Source organism: Pristiophorus japonicus, chromosome 14 (assembly GCF_044704955.1).
Source record: "Pristiophorus japonicus isolate sPriJap1 chromosome 14, sPriJap1.hap1, whole genome shotgun sequence".
In the NCBI taxonomy this organism is placed as follows: Eukaryota; Metazoa; Chordata; class Chondrichthyes; family Pristiophoridae; genus Pristiophorus; species Pristiophorus japonicus.
The window spans coordinates 58,235,996-58,258,638 of record NC_091990.1 but is presented as its reverse complement, the minus strand read 5'-3'; the positions used below and the strand labels follow the sequence as shown (position 1 = coordinate 58,258,638).

General features: G+C 45.6%; 1 protein-coding gene across 1 annotated transcript in view; it reads right to left on the bottom strand.

Annotated features, from left to right (window-relative positions):
- The window catches only part of oscp1b (organic solute carrier partner 1b), a 97,432-nt gene that overhangs the window by 9,171 nt on the left and 65,618 nt on the right, over positions 1–22,643 (bottom strand). The window contains exons 5-7 of the mRNA XM_070899243.1: positions 19,569–19,672; positions 11,433–11,561; positions 7,390–7,459 (exon numbers count right to left, since the gene is read on the bottom strand). Of these exons, the coding sequence (XP_070755344.1) occupies positions 7,390–7,459; positions 11,433–11,561; positions 19,569–19,672 (303 nt within the window). The remainder of the gene's footprint in view (positions 1–7,389; positions 7,460–11,432; positions 11,562–19,568; positions 19,673–22,643) is intronic.

Genomic DNA, 22,643 nt, shown 5'->3' with positions numbered 1-22,643 from the left:
GATCCCGCATACTTTTTAAAAACTGATTTCTCAATCTGCCCTGCCACTTCCAACGATTTGTGCACATATACCTCCTGGTCTTTGTTCCTGCACCGCCTTTAGAATTTCACCCTTTATTTTGTAATGCCTCTCCTCGTTCTTCCTATCAACATGTATCACTTTGCACTTTTCTGCATTAAGTTTCATCTGCCACATGTCCGGCCATTCCACCAGCCTGTCTATGTCTTCTTAAAGTCTATCACTATCCTCCTCACTGTTCACTATACCTGTATTTCCAAGTTTTCTGTCATCTGCAAGTCTAAGTCATGAATATACATCAAGAAAAGCAGTGGTCCCAGTACCGACCCCTGGGGAACATCACTGTATACCTTCCTCCAGTCGGAAAAACAACCGTTCACCACTACTCTCTATTTCCTGGTACATAGACAATTTCCTATCCATGCTGTCACTGTCCCTTTTATTCTATGGGCTTCAACTTTGCTGGCCAGCTTATTATGTGGCACTTTATCAAACGCCTTTTGGAAGTTCATGTAAACCATTTAAATTTCATTTCCCTCATCTACCCTCTCTGATCCATTATCAAAAAACTCAATCAAGTTAGTTAAACACGATTTGCCTTAACAAATCCGTGCTGGCTTTCCTTAATTAATACACACTTGTCTAAGTGACTGTTAATTTTGTCCCTGATTATCATTTCTAAAAGCTTCCCCACTACTGAGGTTAAACTGACTGGCCTATAGTTGTTGGGTTTATCCTTACACCCTTTTTTGAACAAGGGTGTAACATTTGCAATTTTCCAGTCCTCTGGCACCAGCCCCGTATCCAAGGAGGATTGGAAGATTATGGCCAGCACCTCTGCAATTTACACCTTTACTTCCCTCAGCATCCTAGGATGCATCCTATCCGGTCCTGGAAACTTATCCACTTTAAGTACAGCCAGCCTTTCTAGTACTTCCTCCTCATCAATTGTTATCCCATCCACTATCTCAACTACCTCCTCTTTCACTATGACCATGGCAGCATCTTATTCCTTGGTAAAGACAGATGCAAAGTACTCATTTAGTATCTCAGCTATGCCCTCTGCCTCCATTTTGGTCCCTATCGGTCCCACCCATCCTCTTACTACCCGTTTACTATTTATATCCCTATAGAAGACATTTGGATTCCCTTTTATGTTAGCTGGCATTTTATTCTCATACTCTCTCGTTGCCCCTCTTATTTCCTTTTTCACTTCTCCTCTGAACTTTTTATATTCAGCCTAGCTCCCGGTTAAGCAACAACTCGATTTTAAAATGCTCATTGTTTTAAAATCCCTCCATGGCCTTGTCCCTCTCTATCGTTCCAAATCTCTACCAGCCCTACAAACTTCCGAGATACCTGTGCTGCTCCAATTCTGCCCTCGAGAGCCTTCAGCCTTCAGCTACCAAGATCGTAAGCTCTGGAATTCCCTCCCTAAACCTCTCCGCCTCTCTACCTCCCTTTCCTCTTTTAAGATGCTTCTTAAAACCTAACTCTTTAACGAAGTATTTGGTCATCTGTCCTGATGTCTCCTTATGTGGCTCGGTTTGAAATTTTGTTTGATAAAGCTCCTGTAAAGTGCCTTGGGATGTTTTACTATGTTAAAGGTATTATAGAAATACAAATTGTTGTTGTTTAACCCAAGTTTATCTTTAAACTACTGACTGGCCTGCTGTGCATATATAAAATATAATATAAAAATATAAATCAGTATTGGGTGTGCAAGAGATAAATTAAAAGAAAATGGGAATAGCCAATAAAATCAAGCGGAAGCTTGAAACAACGCAGATTGTTACACGATAGAAACATGGCCGATTGTTACACGATAGAAACAGGCCGATTGTTACACGATAGAAACAGGCCGATTGTTACACGATAGAAATAGCACCGATTGTTACACGATAGAAACAGGGCCGATTGTTACACGATAGAAACAGCACCGATTGTTACACGATAGAAATAGCACCGATTGTTACACGATAGAAACAGGGCCGATTGTTACACGATAGAAACAGGCCGATTGTTACACGATAGAAATAGCACCGATTGTTACACGATAGAAACAGGGCCGATTGTTACACGATAGAAACAGCACCGATTGTTACACGATAGAAACAAGGCCGATTGTTACACTAAAGAAACAGGGCCAATTGTTACATGATAGAAACAGCACCGATTGTTACACGATAGAAACAGGCCGATTGTTACATGATAGAAACAGGCCGATTGTTACACGATAGAAACAGGGCCGATTGTTACACGATAGAAACAGGCCGATTGTTACACGATAGAAACAGCCCCGATTGTTACACGATAGAAACAGGGCCGATTGTTACACGATAGAAACAGCCCCGATTGTTACACGATAGAAACAGTACTGATTGTTACACGATAGAAACAGGCCGATTGTTACACGATAGAAACAGGGCCAATTGTTACACGATAGAAACAGGCCGATTGTTACACGATAGAAACATGGCCGATTGTTACACGATAGAAACAGGGCCGATTGTTACACGATAGAAACAGGCCGATTGTTACACGATAGAAACAGGGCCAATTGTTACATGATAGAAACAGGGCCAATTGTTACACGATAGAAACAGGGCCAATTGTTACACGATAGAAACATGGCCGATTGTTACACGATAGAAACAGGGCCGATTGTTACACGATAGAAACAGCACCGATTGTTACACGATAGAAACAGGGCCAATTGTTACACGATAGAAACAGGGCCAATTGTTACACGATAGAAACAGGGCCAATTGTTACACGATAGAAACAGGGCCAATTGTTACATGATAGAAACAGCACCGATTGTTACACGATAGAAACAGGGCCAATTGTTACACGATAGAAACAGGGCCAATTGTTACACGATAGAAACAGGGCCAATTGTTACACGATAGAAACATGGCCGATTGTTACACGATAGAAACAGGGCCGATTGTTACACGATAGAAACAGGCCGATTGTTACACGATAGAAACAGGGCCAATTGTTACATGATAGAAACAGGGCCAATTGTTACACGATAGAAACAGGGCCGATTGTTACACGATAGAAACAGCACCGATTGTTACACGATAGAAACAGGGCCAATTGTTACATGATAGAAACAGGGCCAATTGTTACACGATAGAAACAGGGCCAATTGTTACATGATAGAAACAGGGCCAATTGTTACACGATAGAAACAGGGCCAATTGTTACACGATAGAAACAGAACCAATTGTTACACGATAGAAACAGGCCGATTGTTACACGATAGAAACATGGCCGATTGTTACACGATAGAAACAGGCCGATTGTTACACGATAGAAATAGCACCGATTGTTACACGATAGAAACAGGGCCGATTGTTACATGATAGAAACAGCACCGATTGTTACACGATAGAAACAAGGCCGATTGTTACACGATAGAAACAGGGCTAATTGTTACACGATAGAAACAGGGCTAATTGTTACATGATAGAAACAGCACCGATTGTTACACGATAGAAACAGGCCGATTGTTACATGATAGAAACAGGCCGATTGTTACACGATAGAAATGGCCAATTGTTACACAATAGAAACAGCCCCGATTGTTACACGATAGAAACTGTACTGATTGTTACACGATAGAAAAAGGCCGATTGTTACACGATAGAAACAGGGCCGATTGTTACACGATAGAAACAGTATTGATTGTTACACGATAGAAACAGGCCGATTGTTACACGATAGAAACAGGGCCAATTGTTACACGATAGAAACAGGGCCAATTGTTACACGATAGAAACAGGCCGATTGTTACACGATAGAAACAGCACCGATCATTACACCTGGGCAGGACCGGAAACAATGTCCTACGGGGAGTGTTTGCTGTTGGGGAGGAGTTAAACTAACATGGCAGGGGGATGGGAACCTATGCAGGGAGACAGAGGGAAATAAAATAGAGCAAGAAGCAAAAGATAGAAAGGAGAATAGTAAAAGTGGAGGGCAGAGAAACCCAAGGCAAAAATCAAAAAGGGCCACATTACAGAAAAATTCTAAAGGAGCAAAGTGAGTTAAAAAGATAAGCCTGAAGGCTCTGTGCCTCAATGCGAGGAGTATTCAGAATAAGATGGACGAATTAACTGTGCAAATAGCATTTAACGGATATGATGTAATTGGCATCACGGAGACATGGCTCCAGGGTGACCAAAGGCTGGGAACTCAACATCCAGGGGGATTCAACATTTAGGAAGGATAGGCAGAGAGGAAAAGGAGGCGGGGTGGCGTTGCTGGTTAAAGAGGAAATTAATGCAATAGTAAGGAGGGACATTAGCCTGGATGATGTGGAATCGGTATGGGTGGAGCTGTGGAATTTCGAAGGGCAGAAAACGCTAGTGGGAGTTGTGTACAGACCACCAAACAGTAGTAGTGAGGTTGGGGACAGCATCAAACAAGAAATAAGGAATGTGTGCAATAAAGGTACAGCAGTTATCATGGGCGACTTTAATCTACATATTGATTGGACGAACCAAACTGGTAGCAATGCGGTGGAGGAGGATTTCCTGGAGTGTATTAGGGATGGTTGTCTAGACCACTATGTCGAGGAACCAACTAGACAGCTGGCCATCCTAGACTGGGTGATGTGTAATGAGAAGGGACTAATGAGCAATCTTGTTGTGCGAGGCCCCTTGGGGAAGAGTGACCATAATATGGTAGAATTCTTTATTAAGATGGAGAGTGACACAGTTAAGTTGAAAACTAGGGTCCTGAACTTAAGGAAAGGTAACTTCGACGGTATGAGGCGTGAATTGGCTAGAATAGATTGGCAAAGGATACTTAAAGGGTTTATGGTGGATAAGCAATGGAAAACATTTAAAGATCACATGGATGAACATCAGCAATTGTACATCCCTACCTGGAGTAAAAATAAAACGGGGAAGGTGGCTTAACCATGGCTAACAAGGGAAATTAAGGATAGTGTTAAAGCCAAGGAAGAGGCATATAATTTGACTAGAAAAAGCAACAAACCTGTGGACTGGGAGAAATTTAGAATTCAACAGAGGAAGACTAAGGGTTTAATTAAGAGGGGGAAAATAGAGTATGAGAGGAAGCTTGCAGGGAACATAAAAACTGACTGCAAAAGCTTCTACAAATATGTGAAGAGAAAAAGATTAGTGAAGACAAACGTAGGTCCCTTGCAGTCGGATTCAGGTGAATTTATAATGGGGAACACAGAAATGGCAGACCAATTGAACAAATACTTCGGTTCTGTCTTCACGAAGGAAGACACAAATAACCTTCTGAATGTACTCGGGTACAGTGGGTCTAGTGAGAAGGAGGAACCGAAGGATATCCTTATTAGGCGGGAAATTGTGTTAGGGAAATTGATGGGATTGAAGGCCGATAAATCCCCAAGGCCTGATAGTCTGCATCCCAAAGTACTTAAGGAAGTGGCCCTAGAAATAGTGGATGCATTGGTGATCATTTTCCAACAGTCTATCGACTCTGGATCAGTTCCTATGGACTGGAGGGTAGCTAATGTAATACCACTTTTTAAAAAAGGAGGGAGACAGAAAGCGAGTAATTATAGACCAGTTAGCCTGACATCAATAGTGGGGAAAATGTTGGAATCAATCATTAAGGATGAAATAGCAGCGCATATGGAAAGCAGTGACAGGATCGGACCAAGTCAGCATGGATTTATGAAAGGGAAATCATGCTTGACGAATCTTCTGGAATTTTTTGAGGATGTAACTAGCAGAGTGGACAAGGGAGAACTGGTGGATGTGGTGTATTTGGACTTTCAAAAGGCTTTTGACAAGGTCCCGCACAAGAGATTGGTGTGCAAAATCAAAGCACATGGTATTGGGGGTAATGTACTGACGTGGATAGGGTACTGGTTGGCAGACAGGAAGCAGAGAGTCGGGATAAACGGGTCCTTTTCAGAATGGCAGGCAGTGACTAGTGGAGTGCTGCAGGGATCAGTGCTGGGACCCCAGCTCTTTACAATATACATTAATGATTTAGATGAAGGAATTGAGTGTAATATCTCCAAGTTTGCGGATGACACTAAACTGGGTGGCAGTGTGAGCTGTGAAGAGGACGCTAAGAGGCTGCAAGGTGACTTGGACAGGTTAGGTGAAATGCATGGCAGATGCAGTATAATGTGGATAAATGTGAGGTTATCCATTTTGGGGGCAAAAACACGAAGGCAGAATATTATCTGAATGGCGGCAGATTAGGAAAAGGGGAGGTGCAACGAGACCTGGGTGTCATGGTTCATCAGTCACTGAAAGTGGGCATGCAGGTACAGCAGGCGGTGAAGAAGGAAAATGGTATGTTGGACTTCATAGCTAGGGGATTTGAGTATAGGAGCAGGTCTTACTGCAGTTGTACAGGGCCTTAGTGAGGCCTCACCTGGAATATTGTGTTCAGTTTTGGTCTCCTAATCTGAGGAAGGATGTTCTTGCTATTGAGGGAGTGCAGCGAACGTTCACCAGACTGATTCCAGGGATGGCTGGACTGTCATATGAGGAGAGACTGGATCAACTGGGCCTTTATTCACTGGAGTTTAGAAGGATGAGAGGGGATCTCATAGAAACGTATAAGATTCTGACGGGACTGGACAGGTTAGATGCGGGAAGAATGTTTCCGATGTTGGAGAAATCCAGAACCAGGGGACATAGTCTTAGGATAAGGGGTAGGCCATTTAGGACTGAGATGAGGAGAAACTTCTTCAATTAGAGAGTTGTTAATCTATGGAATTCCCTAGAGCTGTTGATGCTAGTTCATTGGAAATATTCAAGAGTGAGTTAGATATGGCCCTTACGGCTAAGGGGATCAAGTGGTATGGAGAGAAAGCAGGAAAGGGATACTGAGGGAATGATCAGCCATGATCTTATTGAATGGCAGTGCAGGCTCGAAGGGCTGAATGGCCTACTCTTGCACCTATTTTCTATGTTTCTATGTTTCTATGTAATAGAAACAGGGCTGTTTGTTACAGGATAGAACAGCACAGATCGTTACACGAATAGGAACAACACCGATTGTTACAGGATAGAAACAGGGCCGATTGTTACACAATAGAAACAACACCGATTGTTACAGGATAGAAATAGGGTCGATTATTACACGATAGAAACAGCGCCGATTGTTACACAATAGAGACAACACCGATTGTTACAGGATAGAAACAGCACAGATCGTTACACGAATAGAAACAACACTGATTGTTACAGAGTAGAAACAGGGCTGATTATTACACAATAGAAACAACAGCGATTGTTACAGGATAGAAACAGGGCCGATTATTACACGATAGAAACAGTGCCGATTGTTACACGTTAGAAACAGTGCTGATTGTTACACAATAGCAACAACACTGACCTTTGTGCGTGCAGCCGAGCTCTTCAACGTCCCTGACATGTGCGTCTCCACGGGACGAGATACGCTGTACCTGTGACCATTCAGACAATGCACGGGTGTCAGTAAAAAGGCACACAGCGCAACAGCGACAATATCAAAAATAGTCGGGTGTCTTGGGCTCAAATCTTCAGAAGCACAGCTTATATAGTGAGCGGGCATCACTGGCAGCTGCCTGGAACAATGATTGCACAAGTACCGTGCCCCACACCCACTGACTGTAAAGTGTAGGTATGGCATTGCTCATCGTGTCTTTGTTGTTTTCTTGAATGTGTAGGAATTAGTAACAAATAATATGAAATAATTGGTGTGTTTATAGCACAAAATAGGTCCTGTTATTAGCTACACTAATAGTAACAGTTGTGGGAGCCCGCCATCACTATCATCCCATTTATTCCCTTAATGCATACATTACATTTTCAGAGTTAATTGTTTTTGTGTGCATTGGTTTGAAGAACAACACAATTTCTTATGAATACTTACTAAGTCATGAACTGACTCGTGTTGGTAAGCAGAATAGCGGCAACATTAGAACCACGTGCGTGGCATCTCCCTCACCTTTCTGAATCTACAGGCCGGCCAGCCCACATTAAAAGGCATCAGTGACCTTGTTGAACAAGCCACGCTGTTTATTTTCTCCTTCTCACTTCCGAAGCTGCTGACTCATGCCTGGGGATACGGCCCTACTCTTCCACAAAGTGCCAGACATCCTACAGGAACTCATTAAGTGGTCACTCTTCATGTGTGGGTCAGGACAGCACCAAGGGTTTGACAGGTCATGAGGGGCATCACAGCCCAGCCTGACGCTGCCTCACCCAACACACACTTTCCAGGAGGGGGTTACTGGATCAGGAGCGAGAACCCCGGGTGATTTCTCAGCTTAGATCAACTGACTCAGCGTAGGTAAAGATGGAGTCTGTCTGTGGTTAGTATGGCTCAATTTTTCACTGAACAATATCCTAACTACCTGAATACCACATCGTGGCTCAATTACCTGGGGAACTGGACGGCATTTGGGTAAGAGGTGCAATGTACATGGTTCTCATGCCTACAAGGATGACAGACAAACCAATAGTGGTTCCTTAAGCACTGGCGCCATGGCACGGAAGGCAGTGAATAACAGTGTAAGAGGGTCGAAGGGAAGTAATTGAAGTAACAATCATTGAAGTTCCCTGGGGTTAATAATGAACAATGCAGCTCAGTCAGTGTTTTCAAATGATTTGATCAGTTCAAATCCCTTAAAGGACCCATCTGACCTTTAATCACCGACTCCATATATAATTTGAACATATCTTTGGGTCCCTTTAACTGCTCCCTATAACTTGCCTCTCCACTGTCATCTTACTCCTGTTTCAACTCATTTTAACTGTACTCAATTGACTTTTGTGCAACTCCCAGTCCTCACAACAGTTCGATTCCTCCTCTCAATAAGAATATAAGAAATAGGAGCAGAAGTAGGCCACTTGGCCCCTCGAGCCTGCTCCGCCTTTCAATAAGATCATGGCTGATCTGATCATGGACTCAGCTCCACCTCCCTGCCTGCTCCCCATAACTCTTTACTTCTTTATCGCTCAAAAATCTCTCCATCTCTGCCTTAAATATATTCAATGACCCAGACTCCACAGATCTCTGGGGCAGAGAATTTCATAGATTTACAACCCTCTGAGAGAAGAAATTTCTCTTTCTCTCAGTTTTAAATGGGCGGCCCCTTATTCTAAGACTATGTGTCCTAGTTTTAATTTCCCTAGGTTATGGCTCAATGAAGATCCCGCTCTTCATGTACAAGACTAAACAGTGAGAGTGTTGGCAGGATATTCACGAATGGGAGGGTATCACAGCTAAGCCCGTTCTCACTCAACATATAGAAACATAGAAAATAGGTGCAGGAGTAGGCCATTCTGCCCTTCGAACCTGCACCACCATTCAATAAGATCATGGCTGATTATTCCCTCAGTACCCCTTTCCTGCTTTCTCTCCATACCCCTTCATCCCCCTTAGCCTTAAGGGCCATAACTAACTCCCTCTTGAATATTATAATGAATTGGCATCAACAACTCTCTGCGGTAGGGAATTCCATAGGTTAATAACTCTCTGAGTGAAGAGGTTTCTCCTCATCTCAGTCCTAAATGGCCTACCCCTCATCCTAAGACTATGTCCCCTGGTTCTGGATTTTCCCAATATCGGGAACATTCTTCCCGCATCTAACCTGTCCAATCCCGACAGAATCTTATACGTTTCTATGAGATCCCCTCTCATCCTTCTAAACTCCAGTTGATCCAATCTCTCTTCATATGACAGTCCAACCATCCCTGGCATCAGTCTGGTGAACCTTCGCTGCACTCCCTCAATAGCAAGAATCCTTCCTCAGATTAGGAGATCAAAATTGAACACAATATTCCAGGTGAGGCCTCACTAAGGCCCTGTACAACTGCAGTAAGATCTCCCTGCTCCTATACTCAAATCCCCTAGCAATGAAGGCCAACATACCATTTGCCTTCTTCATCGCCTGCTGTACCTGCATGCCCACTTTCAATGACTGATGAACCATGACACCCAGGTCTCGTTGCACCTCCTCTTTTCCTAATCTGCCTCCATTCAGATAATATTCTGCCTTCGTGTTTTTGCCCCCAAAATGGATAACCTCACATTTATCCACATTATACTGCTTCTGCCATGTATTTGCCCACTCACCTAACCTGTCCAAGTCACCTTGCAGCCTCTTAGCCTCCTCCTCACAGCTCATACCGCCACCCAGTTTAGTGTAATCTGCAAACTTGGAGATATTACACTCAATTCCTCATCTAAATCGTTAATGTATATTGTAAAGAGCTGGGGTCCCAGCACTGAGCCCTGCGGCACCCCACTAGTCACTGCCTGCCATTCTGAAAAGGACCCGTTTATCCCGACTCTCTGCTTCCTGTCTGCCAACCAGTTCTCTATCCACGTCAGTACATTACCCCCAAAACCATTCGCTTTGATTTTGCACACCAATCTCTTGTGCGGGACCTTGTCAAAAGCCTTTTGAACGTCCAAATACATCACATCCACTGGTTCTCCCCTGTCCACTCTGCTAGTTACATCCTTAAAAAATTCCAGAAGATTCGTCAAGCATGAATTCCCTTTCATAAGTCCATGCTGACTTGGACCGATCCTGTAACTGCTTTCCAAATGTGCTGCTATTTCATCCTTAATGATTGATTCCAACATTTTCCCCACTACTGATGTCAGGCTATAATTACCCGTTTTCTCTCTCCCTCCTTTTTTAAAAAGTGGTGTTACATTAGCTACCCTCCAGTCCATAGGAACTGATCCAGAGTCGATAGACTGTTGGAAAATGATCACCAATGCATCCACTATTTCTAGGGCCACTTCCTTAAGTACTCTGGGATGCAGACTATCAGGCCCCGGGAATTTATCGGCCTTCAATCCCATCAATTTCCCTAACACAATTTCCCGCCTAATAAGGATATCCTTCGGTTCCTCCTTCTCACTAGACCCACTGTCTCCTAGTACATTCAGAAGGTTATTTGTGTCTTCCTTCGTGAAGACAGAACCGAAGTATTTGTTCAATTGGTCTGTCATTTCTTTGTTCCCCATTATAAATTCACCTGAATCCGACTGCACACACACATAAACATACACACGCCACCTGCACATCATTGGATAGGAACTATACTTGATTTTAACCTTCCTAGCCCATAGACGCTGGAGCCAATGGTAGTGCTGAGAATAAGTTAATTGATGGGTCAGATCACCAGCCAATGTAGCATTGAGGCATACAGCACAGGAATCAAACCTGCAACCGTGTGCTCTGCATAGCTGAGCGCTACACAGTCTTTACCCACCAGACAATCGAGAATGCCCAAAGGATCATTTTCAAATAACCCTTCTTGGTTCTTAGTTCATTCCAGAGAGTTTTTTGTAAGGCAGATGGGAAGAGTTGGCTGAGCTTACACCCTCTGGGACTGGTGCCCAAGATCCTTAGAGAGCAGACATGGGATACTTGCATATTGGTGCCAAGCTTAATGACTCTGTCGCCATAGAGGTCGAAGGATCCTTCTGTCAATGCACTGGTGTAACTGCCGCTGGCTGGGAAGTTTGCTCGCTTCACCTCTTCTCCATTATAGTTAAACATTCTGTGATCAGCAGTGAAAGACCAGAAGTCAGTATTTTCCTTATGTAAACAAATTACAATTAAATAGCACATTATTTCCCAACATTAAAATTCCTGCTGATTTTTATGTTTGAACTTTGGTAGATATTTATATTTTTTCAGATTATGCAAGACAGGCTGTGTGTAAAATTTGATGTTCCTTAAAAGCAGGATTTAAAAGGTTATAACATGTATAGCTCTCTATCACAGGTGGGCTGAGGGGACATTTTTTTTTAACACTGCGGAGGTAAAATGGAAAAGCTGCAAATGCTGGAACCATAGAGCAGCACCTAACAAAAGACAGACTAATGTTTAGGGTGGGCAGTCTTCATGGAGACGATTCCCACAAAAGTATCTCAGCCTGGAACGTTTACATATTTTCCTTTCAGGTGCTGAACTCCCTGCAGTGTGTCTCCAGTAATTTCAGTATTGTTAAGTTCAGTTATTGTCGCTAGTGTATATGATATGAAAATATCTCTGGGCCAATTCTTGTACATGTAGAATTACAATGTGCAAATGTCACATAAGCTGTTCCAACATGGGCAAACAACTCCCTTTTACCCAGTGTGGACTGTACACTTAGAGGAGCTGGTACTTAGTGACACACGAGCCATACAGTACAAGCTGGGTCTTCCCCTTTACTGTGTGGACAGGACTGGACTTAGAGACACACAGAAAGTTGTGTGAAGCTGGCCTTGAAGTTAACTCGTCCCACCTCATCTGTTCAATTTCCTATTTTACATATTATTGTAGCTTAAGTTATTTAAAAATAATGTGGAATGCATCCTAATGTTTGGAAGTTTTAATTTAATGGATGTTAGTACTGGGAATGGAACACTATCTCATTTGCTTACGCAGAGGGTGCTTTTCTTGTTTCTATTGCCGTGTTTGCATCGAAAAACAGGATGTTAGTGGGACCACAATCGTATGGCATCCAGAACCGGTTGTCCGCCCACTCTGATTTTCGGGCGGACCTTGACTTAGATGGCCAGTGCTCTTGCCGGCAAAGGCCTCAGGAATTCTGGTCTCTGCCCGCATTGCTACCATTCGTCCCTGATCCTGCCCACAAACCAAGCTGGGACAACAGTCATTTCCAGCAATATTTAAAGGGATCTTCAATTGCTCTCAGGTAAGGTACTGGAAAGTTTTGGGAGAGATTTTGCTTGCATTATATTGTGGTTTTTGCTGTTAAGACAATTTCAAAGTGCTTGCAGTGGCTGTAGAACGTTCTGTACTCCAAGGAATTTCTGACAATGCACTTTTATCTTCATGGGAGTCCTTTTGGCAACTCACACTGACCAGAGGAGGTAGAGCAAGAGGAGGAGGAGGAGGAAGGAGAAAACAGAGCTGCAAGGAGAACAAATAGAAGGAGGCAAGCTCGCAGGTATCCTCACCCTCCCAAGTGTACAAGCCCAGGACAATATACCTGCAGTTTTCCAAGGAGCAGCGTATAAAGAGGCTGTGCATCTCTCGAGAGACTGTCACAGAGTTGCATCGCCCCCTGCAACAAGACATACAATCACCTGCCACAGCACAGCCTGTTGTAGTCAGGGAGGAAGAGCTCAGAGCGTCTACAAGCCCCTACAAGCACTTTGAAATTGTCTTAATAGCAAAAACCACAATATAATGCAAGCAAAAGGTGTCCCGAAATGTTCCCGTGCTTTACCAGACTTTTTAGAATGTGCAAAGATTTACCAGAATGAACCCAGAACTGAGATGTTATACCTATCAGGGAAGGTTGAACAGGCTGGGGCTCTTTTCTCTAGAAAAGAGAAGGCTGAGGGGTGACCTGTTAGAGGTGTTTAAGATTATGAACGGGTTCGATAGGGTAGACATAGAGAAAATGTTTCCACTTGTGGGAGAGATGAGAACTAGGGGCCATAAATATAAGATAGTCACTAATAAATCTAATAGGGAATTCAGGAGAAACTTCTTTACTCAGAGAGTGGCTAGAATATGGAACTTGCTACCACAAGGAGTAGTTGAGGTGAACGGCATAGTTGAGGTGAACTTAAGGCTCAAAGGGGAAAGGAATAGAAGGATATGTTGATAGGGTTAGATGAAGAAACATGGGAGGAGACTCTTATGGAGCATAAAAACCAGCATGGATATGTTGGCCTTTTTCTGTGCTGTAAATAATATGTAATACTAACCTTGAACCTCTTTGCCTCTGGATCCTATCAGGCTGCTACAGGGTACATCAGTAACATCAGTCAATTTGCAGTTCATGCTTGCATTAAGCAGGTGACTGATGCTATGTTTGCTACACCAAACGCCCCGCACATTGCCCTCCTGATTTATGATATATATGAAAATTGCACCCTCAATTCTCACCCCATTGTCAGCGTCAAGCACTCCCAGATCAGGTACAGCATTGTTAGATACAGAGTAAAGCCACAACAATGTCCCCTTCACCCCATCCCACCCAAGTGACATTTTTCATTTCCCACACTAGCCCTCCATATGGCCTTTTTAAATGAGGCTACCAAATTGTGGGCAGTTTTACCCTGCGGCCTCAAACCCACACGGCCCAGATTCAATGCACATGTGTCGCCACCAGCTATAAGAAAAAGATGTTTATCTCAGCAGTGTGGGCAGGTGGTGCAGTGGTAAGCACGGATGCCTTCCAGGCAGTTGACCTGGGTTTGATTCTCTTACTTTGGACTTTAACAATGCTTTTGATAAGGTCCCACATGGTAGACTAGTCATGGAAGTAAAAGCCCATGGGATCCAGGGCAAAGTGGCAAGTTGTATCCAAAAATGGCTCAGAGGCAGAAAGCAAAGAGTAATGGGTGCTGGGTGTTTTTGTGACTGGAAGGCCGTTTCTAGTGGGGTTCTGCTGTGCTCAGTGCTGGGTCCCTTGCTGTTTGTGGTATATATCAATGACTTGGACTTGAATGTTGGGGGTATGATTAAGAAGTTTGCAGATGACACTAAAATAGGCTGCATGGTTGATAATAAAGAAGAAAGCTATGGTCTGCAGGAAGATATCAATGAACTGGTCAGGTGGGCAGAACAGTGGCAAATGGAATTCAATCCGGACAAGTGTGAGGTAATGCATTTGGGGAGGTTTAATAAGGCAAGGGAATACATATTAAATGGTACGATACTGAAAGTTGTAGAGGCACAAAGGGACTTGGAGTGCAGGTCCACAGATTCCTGAAGGTAGCAGGCCAGGTAGATAAGGCGGTTAAGAAGGCATATGGAATGCTTGCCTTTATTAATCGAGGCATGGAATACAAGAGCAAGGAGGTTATGCTTGAACTATATAAAACACTAGTTAGGCTGCAGCTGGAGTACTGTGCACAGCCCTGGTCACCACATTACAGGAAAGATGTGATTGCACTGGAAAGGGTGCAGAGGAGATTTACAAGAATGTTGCCTGGACTAGAGAATTTTGGCTATGAGAAAAGATTGGAGATGCTGGGTCTGTTTTCTTTGGAACAGAGGAGGCTGATTGAGGTGTATGAAATTATGATGTGACTTTTTGTACTAACTATTTTCTCGTCCTTCTGTGCCTGCATCCTCTAGACCCCGCCCCCAGTGGGGGAAGAAGAGAGAGAGAGAGAAAGAGAGAGAGAGAGAGATAGCCTGGTTTGGGGGGGAAGAAGAGAGAAAGCCTGGTTGTTAGGTGTGGGGGGGAAGAGAAAGAGAGAGAGCCTGGTTGTTTGGCCGGGGGTGGTGGGTGGGGAGAGAGAACCTGGTTGCCGGGGGGTGCGAGAGAGAGAGCCTGGTTGTTAGGGACGGGGGAGGGAGAGGGGAAGAGAGGGCCTGGTTGTGTGCGGCGGTGGGGGGGGGGGGGGGGGAAAAGAGAGAAAGCCTGGTTGTTTGCGGGGCTGGGAGGGGGAGGAAAGAGAGGGACTCAGGTTTCTTGGAATGCTTGGTGCTTCAGGGACATCGTTGGAGTGGATGACATCCAGAAGTCATGACACTGTCACTACTCACTTCATTCCCAATAAACCTGTTAACAAACTGCACACAATGCCCCATCTATGGCGGGGGCGGGTAAGATCATGCACTTGCGCTGGCGTAAGGGTCCTTGGCTTGGGGAGGGATGCACGCGCTGGGGTAAGGGGGAACTTCGGCTGGGAGAGGGATGTGTCCTTTCTGACTTGTGAAGTCCCAATGGATCATGTTACAATGTGCAAAGTTAGGCTGGGCGGTTCCATTTACACATTCCAGATAAACTTCAGGGTGTGGCTTATCCTCCAAGGGGACCAATCAGCAAATGGTCATGTGATAATGGAGAGCCAATCAGAGAAACGGCTGCAATTCAGTTAGTACAAATAAATGCATCCATAAAATTATGAGGAGCCTGGATAGAGTGATAGGAAGGACCCGTTTCCCTTGGCAGAGGGGTCAACGACCAGGAGGCATAGATTTAAAGTAATTGGAGGGAGGTTTAGAGGAGATATGAGGGGAAATTTCTTCACCCAGAGGGTGGTGGGGGTCTGGAACTCACTGCCTGAAATGGTAGTAGAGGCAGAAAGCCTCACATTAAAAAAATACTTGGATGTGCACTTAAAAGTGCCATAACCTACAGGGCTACGGACCAAGAGCTGGCAAGTGGGATTAGGCGGGATAACGCTTTGTCGGCCGGTGCGGACACAATGGGCCTAAATGGCCTCCTTCCGTGCTGCAAATTTCTATGATTCTATGAATTCAAACCCAGGTCATCGGGGTGGAATACTTTCCCATTTCAGTGTCAGCATCAAATACTCCTAGGTTACGTACAGTATAGTTAGATATGAACAAAGCTTTCATTGCATTGTCTCATCAAACACTCCTGGATCAGATACAGCACAGCATAGATGCAGAGTAAAGCTCCCTTTGTAATACCTCAACAATGAACCTCATCCCAACCTCAGAAGGATGTCATTTTTCCATTTTATAAGCTAATACTTCTCAGGGTGAGATCTCTAATTAGGTGTTAAGAATGACAGTTTTGCACTGTGGGCATGCAACTACTGGGGACTGGAGTGAGACAGCCCAAATTCACATTACTCTTTGAATAGCCGTTATTCACAAAGTTCCAAAAAGGAAATTTGCATACATGCATCTCCTTCCACAACTCATACACGAGAAGTGCTGGAGTTCCATCAGAAGAACGAGGAGGTAATCTACATCAACAAATCCATATACAAGACGGAGGACCAATCTCATGCAGGAAACTGCAGAAGTCAAACATTAATCTAACACGAGTACTTGTACCTGGTAAAATAATAGTTGCGTTTATTTCCAACACCAGATCTCTTTTTGGTCATCTTGAAGGCAACACCTGATTTCTGATTGGTCCCCTTGGAGGACAAGACATACACAGCAATTTCTCTGGAATTAGATCCTGTCTGCCTAAGTAATTACCAAGTGTAATTTGAGCCATTCTGACTGCCTTGCTCCAGATAGAACAGAGCTCACATAGACCAGACAAGGCTCACCCTCACGGGTTAAGACCTTTTCCCATCCTCCAAACAAGTTCCTGAACACGCACCCCCCAACCTCCACCCCCCACGCCAAGTTCCTAACTTTCCCCACAACCCCCCAAAGTTTTTGACCTTTTACCTCCCCAACAAGGTCCTGACATCTCCCCCCCGCCCGGCGCCTAGTTCCTGACCTTCTCCCTCGCCCAAGTTGCTGACCTCCTCCGTTCCACCCACCCCCGAGTTCCTAATCTCTTCCCTGCCCAAGCTCCTGACCTTCTACTACCGCCCAAGTTTCTGACCTCCCCCACCCAAGTTCTTGACTTCCCTCAAAATTTCTGACATCCTCCCCACTCCCCACCCCCCTCCCTCCCCCAAGTTCTGGATCTACCCCCCTCCCCCTCCAAGTTCCTGACATTCTCTCCCCCAATGCAGTCACCCAATCCCTGGGGTTCATGACATTCTCCCCCTGACCAAGTTCCTCCGACTCCCCCAGGTTCATGACCGTCTCCCCCCGCCCACCGCCCCAACCATCCTCCAAAGATAGGGCATTGTGTGTGGGTCACGGATTGTTAACAGCTTTATTGGGTACAAAGTGAATAGTGACAGTGTCATGGACTTCCGTAATTTCGTCCAGTCCAATGTCACTTGTCACACATGCACCACCAGATCGAGGGGAGGAGAGGGAGAATGTGCTGTGGGTGTAAAAGGGGTGGGACTGGAAGAACGTGATACATCTTACCATCTGGATCATGTTTTCACTCTCATTTCCACCCCCCCACCCCCACTTTAGACCTAATCATGTTCTTCCCCCATTCCCACTGTGTTCTCCCACACCTCCCACCCCCAAGTTCCTGACCTCCTCTCCCCCCCCCCTTCTGATTCCATCTCTCCCGCCCCCTCCTCTCCCTCTCTCTCTTCCTCTGATTCCCTCTCCCTCCCTCCCCCCTCTTCCCGTTTGATTCCCTCTCTCTCACTCTTTTCCCCCCCTCCCCCACCCCCGGATCTCCCTCTCCCTCTGAATCCCTCTCTCTCTCCCTCTCTCCAATTCCCTCCCTCTCCCCCACTCTTCAATTCCCTCCCTCTCCCCTCTCTCTCCAATTCTCACTCTCTCTCCAATTCCCTCTTCTCTCTCCCCTCCGATTCCCTCTCTGCTCTCTTCCCCCAATTCCATTTCTCTCTCTCTCCGCTCTCCTCTTTCACCCCTCCGATTCCTTCTCTCTCTCCTCTCTTCCGGTTCACGCACTCTTCACCCCCTTCTCTCCCCGCTCCAATTCACTCTCTATCCCCCTTCCCTCTCTTACCCCCCCAATTCTCTCTCTGCCCCCTCCGATTCTCTCTTTCATCCCTCTCTCTCCCCTCCAATCCCCTCGCTTTCTCTCGCTCTTCCCCTCCGATCCTCTCTCTCTCTCTCTCCCCCTGCAATACCCTCTCACTCCCCTTTCAATCCTCTCTTCTCCACCCAGCCAACACAGATCCAGTGACCTTCTCCCATGTAGCTAAAGTAAGCATGGCCCACTGTAGGCCGCAACCGTTGGGTACCGTGAATGCGTGGCCTCGGTAAGCAGCGCGCATGCGCAGAAGGCTGCAAAAATGTTCCTATAGATAGTCACTCCGTCAAGCAATAGAATTAATCAGGAGCTAACTAACTATATGCAAATAATGCACTAACCTTCTTTACCAATTGGCATTGAGTTTCTGAATCCAAGTCACTAATGTAAATGAGAAACAGCACGGATGTCAACAATAATCTCTTGATCCCAGCCTTATTACCACCTACCTTCACCCTGACATAACTCCTTTGACTACTGTTCTCTGCTTCCCAAGTTTCAACAAAGTTTTTACCCGAATCCCGACTGATTATCTAGCAATCCTTTGTGTGGAATTTTGTCACAGGCTTTTTGGAAGTCTAGGTACACCACATCGTAGGATGTACCATAGTACACGTCCTTAAGAAAGTCCAAGCAATTGGCTAGGCAGCATCTTCCCCCATCTGAATCCATGTTGGCTGCTGTTTACCAAGCTATTATCGTACAGATAATCCTCAAGTTTACTCTTGATAACTGACTCCATTATTTGACCCAGATATTGGGAAGAATTTCTTCACACAAAGAGTGATCAACATTTGGAACAGCCTTTGGGGTAGAGTAGTGGAACCAAAAACCTTAGATTCATTTAAAGGGCAACTTTGATGATATGATGGGGGAATGCAAGTTTCTTTTTGTGGATGGATGAGGTAAAATGGACCAGATGGCCTCTCATCTGTAGCTGTCTTGTGATGTTGTGTCTAATCCACAAAATGATGATTAAATAATATTCAACAAAACTTATAGCAGAAAAATGCCATGAAACTAAACAGATCACTTACTCACCTATGGAAAGATGCATGAAGATCCAAAACAGTGGAATTTGGACAGGAGCAAGGAACAAGAGAACATAAACAATTGAAGTAAATAATTTCCCTTCTTCCACAGTGAAGTTCACAATGAAACTGGTGGGAGTGTGTACAGGAAAGCATGAATGAAAGAGTCACAATGGGCAGAGAGTTGTGGGAGTGAGACCATCGAACTTACCTGATCGATCCAGGGACCTCTATTCCCCAAGGAACAGGCCCAGAAGTTGGCAGCACAAATCGGCCATTAGAATTCTGAACTTTATCCTTCAGAAAGATGGACACCTGTAGAAATAAATTATAGCTCGCTAAATAATAACATGTTAAATAGTGATAAAATCACATCTGCAAGTGTACAGTGCCATCATTATTTTTTCTTTCATTCCTATCCTTCAGTTGCTAATTCTTGCTGCCGTGCAGTAACTATTGTCCAAGTACCTGCCCCTCACTCATTCTTCGTGTGTGAGGCAAAAGAAAGGTTATTCAACAACAGAGATATCAAGAAAAAAAACTTAGGTTATGTAATGTCCTTACACACTACTATAAATTCACACGAGGCACATTCTGCAGACAAGGTCACTCTGTGACCTGAACCTTTATTCATAGGACCAAGAAGTGATGACCCTGCGTGGGACCTCCCTTTATATATCTGGATGATCAGGTGAGGAGTGTCTCCCACAAGTTCACCCTCGGTGGTCAAGGTGTGCATTTCTTAGGTGTATACAGTATGCAGTGTTGTTATGAAGGTTACAGTTACATGAAGGTTACATACATGACATCACCTCCCCCCCCACAACATCTTATGGGGTCAAAGGTCAAGTCTTTCAGGCGGTCGACGCTCTCTCGTGGAGCACCACAGTTGGGGCTCTGATTGTTGAGCCTTGGCATGCGTCTCTGTCACCTGTGGTGATTCCGGCTTGTCCGGGCTAGCCGCAGGGACTGTGCATGCTGCTGAATGTTCTTGTTGCTTGTTCACTGGCGGTGGTGTGGGCAATATCTCATGATCTTCCTCAGGTACCTCAGTGTCCATGCTGAACCTTTTTTTTTATTTGGTCCAGATGCTTGCGGCATATCTGTCCATTGTTAAGTCTGACCACTATGACCCTATTCCCTTCTTTGCCAATTACGGTACCCTCAAGCCACCTGGGCCCCAAAGCTTGATTTAGAACAAATACAGGGTCATCGATTTCTATACATCTCCCCTTTGAGTTATGGTCATAGCACTCATTTTGGGACTGGCGCTTGCCCTCAACAATGTCTGACAGGACAGGATGAATGAGGGACAGCCGAGTTTTAAGTGTACGTTTCATGAGTAGTTCTGCGGGCGGGACTCCCGTGAGCGAATGCGGTCGGGACCTATAGGCCAGCAGGAGGCGCGATAGGTGGTACTGAAGGGAGGGTCCTTGAATCTGGAGCATGCCCTGTTTTACGATTTGGACCGCACGTGCTGCCTGGCCATTGGAAGCCGGCTTGAACGGTGCTGTCCTGACATGTTTGATGCCATCACCCGACATGAACTCCCGGAATTCATAGCTAGTGAAACACGGGCCGCTGTCGCTAACCAGGATGTCCAGCAAGCCGTGGGTCGCAAAGACCGCACGCAGACTCTCCACAGTGGTGGATATTTGTGCACGAATTCAATATGATGCACTCGATCCATTTCGAGTACGCATCAACAACAATGAGAAACATTTTTCCCACGAACGGGCCCGCGTAGTCTACGTGAATACGTGACCATGGCCTGGTGGGCCAGGGCCACGGGCTGAGTGGGGCCTCCCTGGGGGCATTGCCCAGCTGGACACACGTCGTGCACCTGCGAACACAGTGTTCCAGATCTGAATCAATTCCCACACATGTGACCGGGCAATGGCCTTCATTAGCACTATGTCTGGGTGCTCGCTGTGGAGTTCCCTGATGAATGCTTCCCTTCCCTTCTGGGGCATGACTACCCGGCTGCCCCATAGTAGGCAGTTGGCTTGGCTGGAGAGCTCATCCATCCGTCTGTGAAACGGTCTGACCTCCTCGGGGCATGCCCCGTGTGCAGACGCCAAATCCCCAGTCAGGACACATTTCTTAATCAAGGATAGGAGGGGATCTCTGTTGCTCCAGATTTTGATCTGGCAGGCTGTGATGGGGGAGCCTGCGCTGTCAAAGACTTCAACGGCCATGACCATCTCGGCGCTTTTCTCCGCTGCCCCCTCAGTGGTGGCCAGTGGAAGCCTGATGAGCATGTCAGCGCAATTTTCGGTGCCTGGCCGGTGCCGTATGGTGTAGTCATACGCAACCAGCGTGACAGCCCATCGTTGCATGCGAGCTGACGCATTGGCATTGACAGCTTTGCTGTCTGACAACAGGGATGTCAACGGCTTGTGGTCCGTTTCTAACTCGAACCTTCTGCCAAAAAGGTACTGGTGCACTTTTTCACCCCGTAGACACATGCGAGTGCTTCCTTTTCAACCATCCCATATCCCCGTTCTGCTTGGGAGAGCGACCTGGAGACATAAGCCACAGGTTGGAGTTAGCCCTCATCATTACTCTGCTGCAACACGCATAGGATGATGCATCACATGTCAAAACCAATTTCTTGCAGGCGTTGTACAGAGTCAACAGCTTATTAGAACAAAGCAGGTTCCGCGCCCGATTGAAAGCCCTTTCCTGACAGTCCCCCCAAAACCAATCGCAACTCTTACGCAGGAGCACATGTAGCGGCTCCAACAATGTGCTTAAGTTCAGCAGAAAGTTCCCGAAATAGTTCAAGAGTCCCAGAAATGAACGCAACTCCGATGTGTTGCCGGGCCTGGGCGCACAACGAATCGCCTCCGTTTTGGATTTGGTAGACCGGATCCCGTCTGCGGCAACACTCCTGCCCAAAAACTCGACCTTGGGGCCAAAAACACACACTTGGAGTTCTTTAGTCGCAGGCCTACCCGGTCCAGTCGGCGTAGCACCTCCTCCAGGTTGTGGAGGTGTTCCTCGGTGTCTCGACCCACAATAAGGATGTTTTCCTGAAATACGATTGTTCCAGGGATGGATTTGAGCAGGCTTTCCATGTTCCTTTGAAAGATAGCGGCCGCTGATCGAATGCCAAACGGACACCTGTTGTAGATAAACAGCCCCTTGTGCGTGGTGATGGTGGTCAGTAGCTTGGATTCTTCGGCCAGTTCCTGGGTCATATAGGCTGAAGTGAGGTCCAACTTGGTGAACAGCTTGCCGCCTGCCAGCGTGGCAAAAAGATCCTCCGCTCTCTGAAGCGGGT